Raw genomic sequence first — 12,353 nt, forward strand, 5'->3', positions numbered from 1 at the left:
TCCCTCTCCCTTCCACTCTCTCTAAAAATCAATGGATACAATATCCTTGAGTGAGGATTAAAAAAAAAAAAGACTAAATGAGGTAACATCTACAAAGTGTTCAGAGAAGTACCCAGTGCCTAGTTGGTACTGATACATGTTATTTAAGGCAGATTCAAATAAAATCTCTAGCATTTATTAATTACATAATAACTAATATCTTTATGATGAGAGCAGTTCCTTCCAAAGGTTATTATGAGGAATAAATAATAAGTATAAAGTGTAGATTTAGAGTTTGACTCACAGTGGGTACATAATGATGCTCAATGATGATGCCCATATTGCTATTTCTGGTTTCAATGCTTTTCCAAGTCATAACGACAGTTTTTACTCAGAAAAATGCTTGTGAACAAATAAATAATGCAGAAGTAAATGATGAATGAATGAATGCTGTTATGAGAGATCATATAGCTCATTAGATTAGAAATAAGGACCCTAACCTCATTATGAAAGTACAAAGGAAGCATAAAAGTCACCTCTCATTATTTGTCCATTTTCTATGGAATTTGTTTTCCTGACTCTATCAGAAAGGGGGTGAAAGAGACTAGATAAGGGGTTAGCTGCTCGGGGATTAAGACTGTCCACCTTTTGATTACGCCAGTGTTTACTGGAACACTAGCTCACCCATTCATTTATACACTGTATATGGCTGCTTTCTGCCACAAGGCACAGTTGAGTAGCTGCATCAAGATCTTATAGCTTAAAAGCCTCTATGATAATTACTATGTGGCCCTTCATGGAAAAAGTTTGCAGATCCCCAGAGTAGATGATGAGGGGATTTATGATTCATAATCTACTGATCAGTGTGACAAATTCTCTATAAAGGTATACTTCATTATGTTTAAGTTGAAATGGCTTCTGGAATCTATTACTTATACCTCTCTCCTATTTTATATTCCATTAAAAAGTAGTAAGTCCTTTTTCCTAAATGTCATTAAAACCTTAGACAATCAGCCAATCCTGCAGAAGGGTTTTAACCGAAAGTTAGATTTGCCAAATTATCCTGAAGAAAATGTACCCTTTGCCAATTAAAGCCTTTAGAATATTTTAATAGCTCCTGAACTTATTATTAATTCACGTTTCCATTAAAGCTGTATTGGTAGTAACTGGCATCACTTCCATGTAACCAGAAAAACTTGTGGAAGATTCCACCCCCTATCTGTGACTGATGATTCTGCTTCACTGGGCAGCCGCTGCCCATTAGTTTAATCCAATAAGCTGAAGTGTGCCCTCTTTCATCCGTCTCCCCACACCCAATTTAATCACAGCTGTGTTCTTTCACAGCTTGACCTTTCAGCAACAACTGTGTCATTTAAACAAGCTACATGATTCAGACTATTTCTTACAGGGATCTTATCCAGTAACAATCTCAAAACACAGATCATGCACCCTCACCATGCCAAGTATAATAGCAACCCTTGTGTTGCTTTCACTGGGCAAGTCCTTCTGTCTTTTCCAAATAAGTTCACCTCATTAAAGGGTCAACTTCTCCCTGTAATGATGTTGTCCTACTCTCTGCTGCCAAATATAAACAAGCCCGTAGATGAATGATGGACATGACCCCTAGAAGCTTGCCACCCAGGAGAGGATGACCATTTGGAGCATTAGCACCCTCAGAAGAGTAGAGATACATATGGCTCATTGAAAAGCTATGTTAATTTTAATGTCACAAGAATATGGGCTACTAAAGAGAGCTTTGGAAAAGAATGGTATGGCACCACATAAGGGACAAGGTGCCATACCTTTAAGAACTTCTCAAAACCATTTCTTCAGCATTCACCCATGATTCTTTCCCACAATTCTATAATTTGGCAAAAATGATGGCTGTACCCAATAGCCGCCTGGACCCCGTGGGTGGCATCAGGCACTGCCTGCCTGGCCTCCCTGGTTACTGATCACAGCCTGGACCCCACAGGCAGTGTCAGGCGCTGCCTGCCCCACCTGCATATGCAAATTTACCCACCATCTTTGTTGGCTTAATTTGCATATCACTCCTGATTGGCTGTGGGCATAGCAGAGGTATGGTCAATTAGCATTTTTCTTTTATTAGTGTAGATTACTATTAACTAGAGGCCCGATGCATGAAAATTCATGCACTGGAAGGGAGGGACCCTCAGCCAGGCCTGCCCCCTCTCATAGTCCGGGAGCCCTCAGAGGCAGGAGGCGACCCAGCGATCAGGGGAAGGTGAAGCCCCCATCACACCTCTGCTGCTGCCATTGCCAGCAGCGCAAGCCTCAGCCAGCCTTGGTTACCTGAGCCTTGGGAGGCCCTGGGTGGCTGGGGGGCTGAGAGGACTGGGGGACTCTGGAGCGGGCCTGGCCTTGCCATGCGCTTGCCACCCCAGCAGGGATGAGTGGACTGGGTGCCACCATCTTTGAGGGCATGGCAGTCAATTAGCATATTTCCTCCTTTTTGGCTGTGGGCACCGCCATCTTCGACGGCATGAGGGTCAGTTAGCATATTCCCTCTTTATTAGATAGGATTATCTCCTTATGGCCCCATCTTCTAATACAGTCACATTTGGGATTAGAGCTTCAACATATGAATGGGGGGTGGGGACACAATTCAGTCCAAGCAATATGTAATTTTATGTATCATGATTAATATATAATAATTCTGTTCTGTTGCTCCTTTTCTTCTTCTTCATATATCCAAACTTGTTAAGTTTCCTGCCACGAGAGACAGGATCTTATATCTTTATCATCACCCTAGGAAGCTTCTGACACTATCAGGAAAAAATTCAACAAGCATACTTCTACACTTAATCAAAATAGGATCCTCTCAACTAAAACAATTCTCCACTTTCAATTAGGAAGACTCAGAATGATGAACAGTAATTAAAGCTCAGATACCAGGGAGCAAATTTGTAATATAATCATGTGCACTTACAGATTCTACTGGAATGTCCATTGTCCACATTTATTTTCATGTTGGATATCAGAAACAATAAATTCTGTGCACATAAGTATGTGTTTGCTTCAAAACTGGACATCTTTTTTATATTTGTCCATTTTTTTTTGGTAACCACATTCCTTTTTGTATACTAAACAAAGTCATTTGTTTTGACAGGATTTTATTCTCTAGCAGTTAAGACAAGATGCTATGAATAGAAAATAAATATTTTACATAAGAAAAATACATTCTGTTGTCTGATAGCTTTGCAACCAAAATTTTCTATTAAATTGCACCTCTGGGCTTTTTATATATAATGATGCTTGATAGCCTGGGGGATTTCAAAGTTCTGATGTGCTTTCTGAATAATAAATAATCATGTTATTTCCTGATGTGACAATATGTGGATTGTGTTTTATTCAAGTTCTATGGAAACATATTCTCTCTATTTATTGGCATTTTTGTGATAATATTCCAGACTGGCATCCTTCATTTAAGATAAATGATGACAACTTTCAATTTAAATAAATTAATAATGCAATTTCTATTGATATGCCATTGTAAATAAAGATAATAATTAGACATCACATTGCCTTTTAAATAAGGGGCTGGCTAAAGAAATGCAAAGATTTCCAAAAAAATATCATTTCCCATCCCCACTACTCCTTTAAACAAATAAAGTATAGCTATGGTCTCTGTTATGCAGAAACATTTCTTCAAATCAAACAACCATTAATCTTCAAGGTCAGGTTCATTCTGAAAACATTGATTAAATACCAAAAATGCACAGGAATTGTGATTGAATAAGAGATGGTCCCTGCCTAGAATCATAGTATAGCAAGAAAAGCATGTATATAAAAAACTGAACTTAATTTTAAAAGGCACTCATTGAATATGCTATTTTAATAGAAATAAATTTTCATAGAGTGTGTATGTAAAAATAGATTTAAAAATAAAATAAAAATAAAACTAATTTTCTAATCATTATGATATATAATATTGCACCCCCCCAGCCATTTTCTCTACCCTTTTCTCAGGGAATAGGGCAATTCAAATAACTGCTTGCTGGAATAGTAAAGAGAAATCAGCCATTCAGAGAAAGACAAATACCATATGATTTCACTGATCTGTGGAATCTAATGAACAAAAGAAACTGAGGAAGAGAATAGACGCAGAGGCAAGAATACATGGAACAGACTGACAGGTGTCAGAGGGGAGGGGGGACTGGATGAAAGAAGGTGAAGAGATTAGCCAAAGAAGATATATGTATAGCCCTTGGAAACAGACAATAATGTGGTGATGGCCACAGGGGGGTGGTGTGGTGGGGGGTAAAGGGGCTGGATGGAGGTGGGCAAACATGGGGGGAAGAAGGGGGCATCTATAATAGTATCAATAGTAAAAACAAAATAAAAAAGGTTTGTACAGCTAACAAAGGTTATACTAGAGAAACACTAAGGGGGCCTTTAATGCAAACCTTCTTTGATTCCATGATTTTAGAACACTTTAACAAAGTAAAGAAACAAAAAATGCATTAAATATACTTTTTAAAAATTTCACAGAGTTAGATTAATCCTATTTTATATCCAATATAAAAATCCATCAACAGTGTTTCTCAAACTCCAAGTGGATACAGATCACTAGGGAATCTTGAAAAATTTGTAGATTTGAATTAATGATTTAATAAATTATTGAGATTTTGCAGTCTCAAAAAGTTCACTTTGATTATCAAGGCATTCACATACTTTCAGCTCTTCGCTGGGAAACAACAACAACAACAACAACAACAACAACAACACACACACACACACACACACACACACACACAGAAAACAGAACAAAGACATAGCCCCAGATGACTAGGTATTCTAGGCCAGTGGTTCTCAAAGGGTTGTTCACATATCGGCAATGTCATTATCACCATTAGAAATGAGAATTTGACAGCCTCACCTAGGCCTACTGAGTGGGAAACTCAAGGGGTGCTGCCCTGGAATCTGTTTTAACAAGCCTAGAGTGATTCTCATGGATAATAATGTTGGGGAACAGCTGTTCTCAGCAATGTTTGGGAAGGGAGTTACTATTGCTGCCCAAACTCCAATTTACCAAGGGCTGTGACCCTCTGATATTATATGCTACTAGCAGGTCATACACCTTACCCCTCACCACAAGACAAACCAGGGGGTCCTTGGGTTTTATTCTGTATTGATTGCCATGTGGAAGGTCTGGGTTGAATTTGGAAATCTATTACTTTAAACTTGTTTGGGGGGAGATTTTAAACTCATTAATCCAAAGACTACTTGTACTTAAACAAGTGGGAAGGATTACTTTGAATGCCCAAACTATTATGTGTTGGAAATATATTGCAGTTCTTCCCTATAAATAGGAGACTGTGTCTATTTACTTGTTGATAAGCATCTTTGAAGTTTTAACCCACAGATATTTTGTCAATCTGAAATATAAATCTGCAGGTTAAACATATTCATTCCCCAAATAATTTATCATGACATGTGGCCAATTTTATCTTTTCTTCTGCAGATATTCTATCAGTTTTTTTTTAAAGGATAGCTGAAGAAAACTCATATGATTTTTATCTGCTTCTCTGTGTCTTTGTGAAATTTACCAAAACACACAATGAAGAAACGCTACTTCTTTCTTCTGAAAAAGCAAGTGTCAAAGTAAGTGAACATAGGGTTTTAGTCATAAATATTATGCCCTTTGTTCTGAGCTAAATATTTCCAACTTATTGATTTAAGTTTAGCAGCTTCTCCAGACTAGTGACTCAAATTGAACTTCTGGTCAACAAAATTCTCAAAATATCTTTTCTTAAATGAATGGCTCATCAAAAATATTTTTCCATACTTTATTGTACAGTTAGTTTACAACCTTAAATGCGAGATTTTATTCTTATTTCGTTATTACTATTTTATATCAAAACTATTTTAAAATTTCATCTTTTTATATTGGATTAACAAATACTTTCTGGATTTCATTTTGTCTGCCCCCCTTTTATTGATTCCTTAAAAGCAGACATTTTCATCTGTTTTAATAAAGCTGTTTTAATAAAGCTTTATCTTCAAAAATAGGTGATGATCTGAATTTGGCCCATGAATGTTTTATCAGCCCCCAATCTAAAAAATGTTTTGTTCATAGATATAAAAAAAGAAAATAATCACATATATATATGTTCTTTTTTCAAATAATAACCTTTATGTAAACATTACAGGCGACAATTTTGTAAATCTTTAAATCCAAGGAACTCCACAAACTTAAGAGAACATGAAAATGATTTCCAAGGTATATCAAAGTTTAGCAACTTTTTACATTAGCTTTATCAGTGTGTTTCCTTGTTTCCCAGAGCATTTTGTTTCTTCTGGATAGGAGAAAATGAATAATAAAAGCAACGCCATAATAAAGAAAAAGATCAGAAGACCTCATTGCAATATGGTCAGTATGCTCCACTGAACAGCAAACACAATGTTTCAAGAACAAAATTTACCTTGACAGGCAATCTGAGAAGGACAGGCGAACAGGGTATCCATATCGGATGATCTTCACCATCGCCAGGACCCCAATATATTGTAGCTGAGCAGATACGTAAAAATTATCAAAGGTATCTGGCAGCTTTGAGTTATTGGGCTTGATGCAATGAATAAAATGTGGAGTGCACTTCTGAAGTTTTCCAATAATATCCGTTAGAGATTTCTAAGGAGAGAAGTAAAACCAAACTGATTCTTCAAAGACAACAAAATATAAAGCAGTTTTTAAATAAAAATCTTTATCTTCAATCAAGGACTTTAAAAGTTATGCCTTCACTCATTGTGTGTGTGTGTGTGTGTGTGTGTGTGTGTGTGTGTGTGTGTGTGAAGGTCACACACACAGTAGTCAAATATGGGGGAGGGGAATTCTATGTAAACCATCTACAGTTGATATGATCAAAATTTAGGTTTTAGAATCAGAAAACATCACTAACCCTGAGTTGTGATGCAATGGTGACTGGACCTCCTCGTTCCAGTCTTTGAAGAAATGTAGAAGTTCCTTTCTTTTTCAATAACTATAAAGAAAACAAAAAGAAAGAAAGGGTGAGCAAATTTAGTTTACTAAATTCCATTTAGAAGAAAAAATTTACTCTCTCATCCATGTAAATTCTCTGACAGGCAGAAATAGATTTAAAACAGACTATAAAAATCAGTATCAAATGATTTTCTGTAATGCTACCATATGTTGGGGAAATGGGAAGCTACATGTAAAATAACAGCCATTACTACCAACCCTTCAAGTATGTGGCTTTAAGTATCCTGCACCCACTTTAATTTGAAATTAAATATAGATCCAGACTCACATGTTAGTAGATTAAACTCACCCTGGTATTTTTACTAGTTGTATTACTAACTGTCCACATTTATCATGAAATATCGCTAACTCTAGGGCAAAATAATACTATTTATGTTACAAAGATTTGATGTTTTAACAACCATTGGTTTGTTTCCTTAAGGTTGACTATGATTTGTTTCTCACCCTTTTTTTATTACCCTTCCTTTTCTTCTTTTTAAACTACAAAACGTTTGCCTGGCTGTGAAAAAGAACAATAGACTATTTTCTTTCATAAGTAATTATATACACCTCTTAAAAGAAAAAAAATCATGTGTAGCAAAGATTAAATCATAATGGAGATGAAAAAAAAGTCAGTTAAAATGAAGCCAGGGGGAATGAAGAAATAAAGGGCACAAGGAAATTAATTAAATTCTACCATGGTCTAAAAGGAATCTCAACCAGTAATGTACCTTTACATTTCACAAAATCATACAGACTCAAGCCAACATATCTAGTGATCCAAAATCATTTATCTTTAAATAGAAAGATCTTTATACAAGAAAAAAGTTCTAATAAACGTCTTGTCAATTTGGTGCTATTGCTACCATGGCAATAGCTCTTTTCCTTCCATTAAGATGAACTGTCAAACAGAAATAATTAATTATCACTGATGAGGGACTGTCAAATGAAGCGGCTGGTCCAGGATCAACCTTTCCCTACAAACAGGGAGCCCAGTGTGATGCTCAGTTAAAGAGTAGGCTGACTCCTACCTACCTGCCAGTCACAGGGGAGGACATGCAGGGATAAGGGCAGTTTGAACAGAAGTGAGGAATGGAACACTTAAGGAATAACCATAATAAATAAATCTCCACCCCTTGAAATTGAACATTCAATTTCCCTTTCTGGGTGGAGGAACTATGAATTATCTCTCTTCTGCAGTCCTTTAGGGAAAAGACTAATGGCATCTATGCCTGGTAATGTTTAATAATTAAGGTTAAAAATTACAATTTAGAGGTGTGTAGTGATTTCTTGTTCTTGATTTCCAGGATGACTGAGAAAGGAAGGGCCAGCAGGTTCAATGAAACCCTCGGGGATAGAGATCTTCCTTGTAAAGGGTAAATCTTTGTCTTTTTTTATGTAAAAGATGCCATTTTTGTATTCTGTGAGATTGAATTCCTGTGATCATAATAGCTATATCAAAGGATCCCTAAGTCGCAGGCCTAGGAACCACACACACACACACAGATTTCTAATATGTTATACACATTTCTGCCACTCTTCTAAAATAGAGCTGATTTTAATTATGCTTTCATTTTAATTGGTAAGCTAAAATGCATTCCAGCAAGCTACAACTGAATATCTAAAAATGATTATCCTGGACACCTTCCCAATCATATTTCTCATCTTTTATGGTTTTGGTAGAGGCAAGCAAAACAAACTGGGCCACACTGAATTTTAAACTGAAGACACTTCGGTTCGAAAAAACTCTTTACTGAATTTGTAGTTCTATTTCACAAATAGATTGAACCATTAGGTTGTAAGTACAGCCACACTTGTGTGAGACAAATACACATTTAAAAACAAGTATAATAAAAAAATAAGTTAAATGTCTGCAAAATATGCAGTGAAAACATTCTAGCACCTGAAAAGACACTGTATCTATGAGAAACTGCAATTTATGTTTAGAGACTTAAAACCTCTGAAGTAATTAATGTCAACAGAGTAAGGTAGCTAAGTTAATTCCCTCTTAGCCTACTATCCCTGAAGTTACTTCTATTCATCACAGAGACAGTCATAGAGATGAAACATAAATAGGATGTTGCACAGACAACCAACACAATTACAAATACTGTATTTTCTATTGAATTTTCACTGGAAAGTACTTTCCTATACTGGTCCCTCTTTCTGATGTTTATACTTCAAGTAGGCATCCTTTCATTTATTTTTTAAAAATTAAAATATCAATTTCTTTCCCTTATTATTTATAATTGTGCTTTCTTAAAAAAAGAAGCAAATGTTCTAAGCAAACTTAAAAACAACCAAACAACAATCACAAAATTCCTACCTTACTAAGTTCTAGATAATTCCTGTTTTCTCCGATAGTTGAAGAAGCTGTCATTTTCTTATTGAGCAGGGCAGATTTATGTCCTCTGAATTTAAAAGGATAGGAAGATAGAAGAGATCCTGTTTGTGACAGTTTGGACTGGAACAAGTGATTGATCACGACATTTTCACTAGCTAGGAAATAAATAAATGAATATTGTAAGGTGGGATTAAAATTGTGATTTACATTATCCTTACTCCTCATCCAAGTCCTTCACCTAGTAACACATTCAGAGTGGAAGATGTAATTGAAGAGTCCATTTTTCCCTTTGCCTCTATTTTCTGTTCCCCACTATGCCTTATACTATTTGACAAAGTTTGACCTCTCTTGCCCTTGGCCAGGAGTCCTGATCCATGTTTCCTAATTCTCCACCTGAGTGCTTGACCCCTCACTCTCTAATTGTCACTTACTACTCTCCTAGCTGTTTGAGCAGAATCTTACCTGATCAGTCCTACAGGGCTTTGATGCACTTGCCAAAGTCATGGATTCTCTCAGGAACTCCCACTGCAGGAGAGTAACTACCCAGGAACAAGCTCCCCAAGAATCTGAGTTGTCTCAGAGCTGGATGTAGTACATATGGACTATTTAGTAACTGCCAATCAATACTCCTTAATCCCTTCACCTTTTTTACTCAATGCCCCACACTTCTTCCCGCTGGCAACCAACAGTCTGTTCTCTGTGTCTATGAGTCTGTTTCAGTTTGGTTTGTTCATTTAGTTTGTTCTTTAGATTCACATATAAATAGGGAATATAGTCAATACAATTGTAATAACTATGTAAATTATCAGGTGGTACTGGGACTATTGGGGAGAACACTTTGTAAAGTATATGATTATCTAACCACTGTACTGCACACCTGAAACTATTACAAAATAATATTGAATGTAAACTGTAATTGAAAAATAAACTAAAAATAAAAAGCCTATGCTGATATGTATTAGATGTTATGTTATACAAATTCTAATAATTCCAGGCTCACATTCCTTTCTTCACATCTCAGAAAGAAACTGGAGCAATGATGAATGGATTTTTGGCTATAAATTCAAACAGCGTAGTCAAAACTGTATATGGTGTTTAAGGATCTAGAAAGCATTTTTCTTGTGTTACCTCTATTTATATATAAGCAGGTTTTTAAGCTTTAGTTTCCTTTTCTTTAAAATGGCCATGACAATACCTACTTTGAGGATTGCTATAAGATTAAAATGTGAAATACTGTGCATAAATAATTTAGGATAATGCTCAGCCCATCTAACAGTTAGCAATGTTTTGTACCAATGCCATTTTACCTTTCGACACCCATATTATTTTGCTTGTCCAGGCTAACATATTTATTAGCAATGCACTCAGTGCAAAGTCACTCAATGAATAAACAAATAGGCAACTAGGGAGAACTGTCCAGAGAGGGAAGACACGATCATGGAATGCAAGAAGGTAAAAAGAAGCCCTATGGTGTTAGATTAAAATTAGAGGTAATAGCATAAATTCATGACTTTAATATGTAGCTATATAGCTATCTATATATATAAAAGCCTAAGTGACTATTTGACCGGTAGCTATGATGCACACTGACCACCAGGGGGCAGATGCTCAATGCACAGGCATGGAAACATGGAACATACTGATGAATCTCAGAGGGAAAGGGGGGAAGGGAGGGTGGCAAGAGACTAACCAAAGATCTTCTATGCATACTAGAGGCCTGGTGGGGTACCTCAGCCTGACCTGTGGGGATCTGGCAAGAACCAGCAGTTTGACATCCCCCAAGGGGTCCCAGATTGCAAGAGGGTGCAGGCCAGGATGAGGGATCCCGCCAGTGTGTGAATTGTGCACCAGGCCTCTAGTATTTTTATAAATTGATATATTTTCTATATCTATATCTTAAATTCCATAGTTCTCAAAGGGCACAAAAGCCATGACACCACAATAAAAATGAGTTCACGCGGCCCCCAGATCTTCATGTTTAAGAATAAATACTATTCTACTATAAAATAAATCAAGGCTTCTTGGACACATGGCTGATTCTATATCGGAAGGAAGGGAGAAAAGCCTGGAATATCTTGGAAGAAAAAAATGCAAGGAAGTGCTAAAAAATATTATGAGAACCCGTCAAAAAGCCATAGGAGGCTCTCACTGGCTACATGTTGGCAATTTCAGCATCAAAATAATAATAGTAATGGATTATGATTCATTGAGTAAAATAAGGGAGTCAAGAAAAAACTAGACTTTTGGTGGTGAGCACATAACAGAGTATACAAATACCAAAGTATAATGTTGTACACCTGAAATTTATAGAATGCTATCAACCAATATTACATCAATAAAAGAGACAAAAATTTATGAGTTCATATTGATAATTAATTAATCAGAAAGATGCATTCTTATAGTAGAATTTATTGTTGATGGAAAAAAATGGGTTAGAAAACCATAATCTTGCAACCATAGAGAAATCATTAATTTAAGTAAGAAGCATTCATTTATGCAAAACTAATGGGTGGAAGTTGGATGAGGACAAGAATATTTAGTGTCTCAAAGTGCTTCCTTACAAATTACTTATCAAAGAAAAAACAATGACTTTTGATTAAAAAAAAAAACGAAGTATGCCACCTTCAAAAGTGATCAAGGTTAACTGGTAAAGTTTTATAGGGGCTCATAATTAGACATTACTATTATTGTATCGATGTTACATATTCTGAGAATTTACTGATGTTATATAAGAATATACTTTTGATCTTAAGGTATATACCAGAGTTTTAGGCATAAAGATGCATGTGACTTAATCTCAAATGAATAAAAAATGAATGCACATAACACACACAAAGGGAAGGAAGGAAAGAAGAAATAAAGGAAGGAAGGAAGGAAGGAAGAAAGGAAGGAAGAAAGGAAGGAAGAACGGAAGGAAGGAAGGAAGGAAGGAAGGAAGGAAAGAAGGAAGGAAGGAAAGAAGGAGAGAAGAAGAATGGTAGAGAGAGGAAAAGAGTAAAAGAAAAGAAATGAAAAAAATATGGAATATGG

The 12,353-nt window shown here is 36.1% G+C and overlaps 1 protein-coding gene across 1 annotated transcript in view; it reads right to left on the bottom strand.

Moving 5' to 3' along the window:
* Nucleotides 1-12,353, bottom strand: part of MYO16 (myosin XVI) — a 435,293-nt gene that overhangs the window by 151,961 nt on the left and 270,979 nt on the right. Inside the window, exons 25-27 of the mRNA XM_080660342.1 lie at nt 9,306-9,478; nt 6,900-6,980; nt 6,426-6,631 (exon numbers count right to left, since the gene is read on the bottom strand). Of these exons, the coding sequence (XP_080516468.1) occupies nt 6,426-6,631; nt 6,900-6,980; nt 9,306-9,478 (460 nt within the window). The remainder of the gene's footprint in view (nt 1-6,425; nt 6,632-6,899; nt 6,981-9,305; nt 9,479-12,353) is intronic.

This window comes from Plecotus auritus, assembly GCF_963455305.1.
Source record: "Plecotus auritus genome assembly, chromosome: 3".
In the NCBI taxonomy this organism is placed as follows: Eukaryota; Metazoa; Chordata; class Mammalia; order Chiroptera; family Vespertilionidae; genus Plecotus; species Plecotus auritus.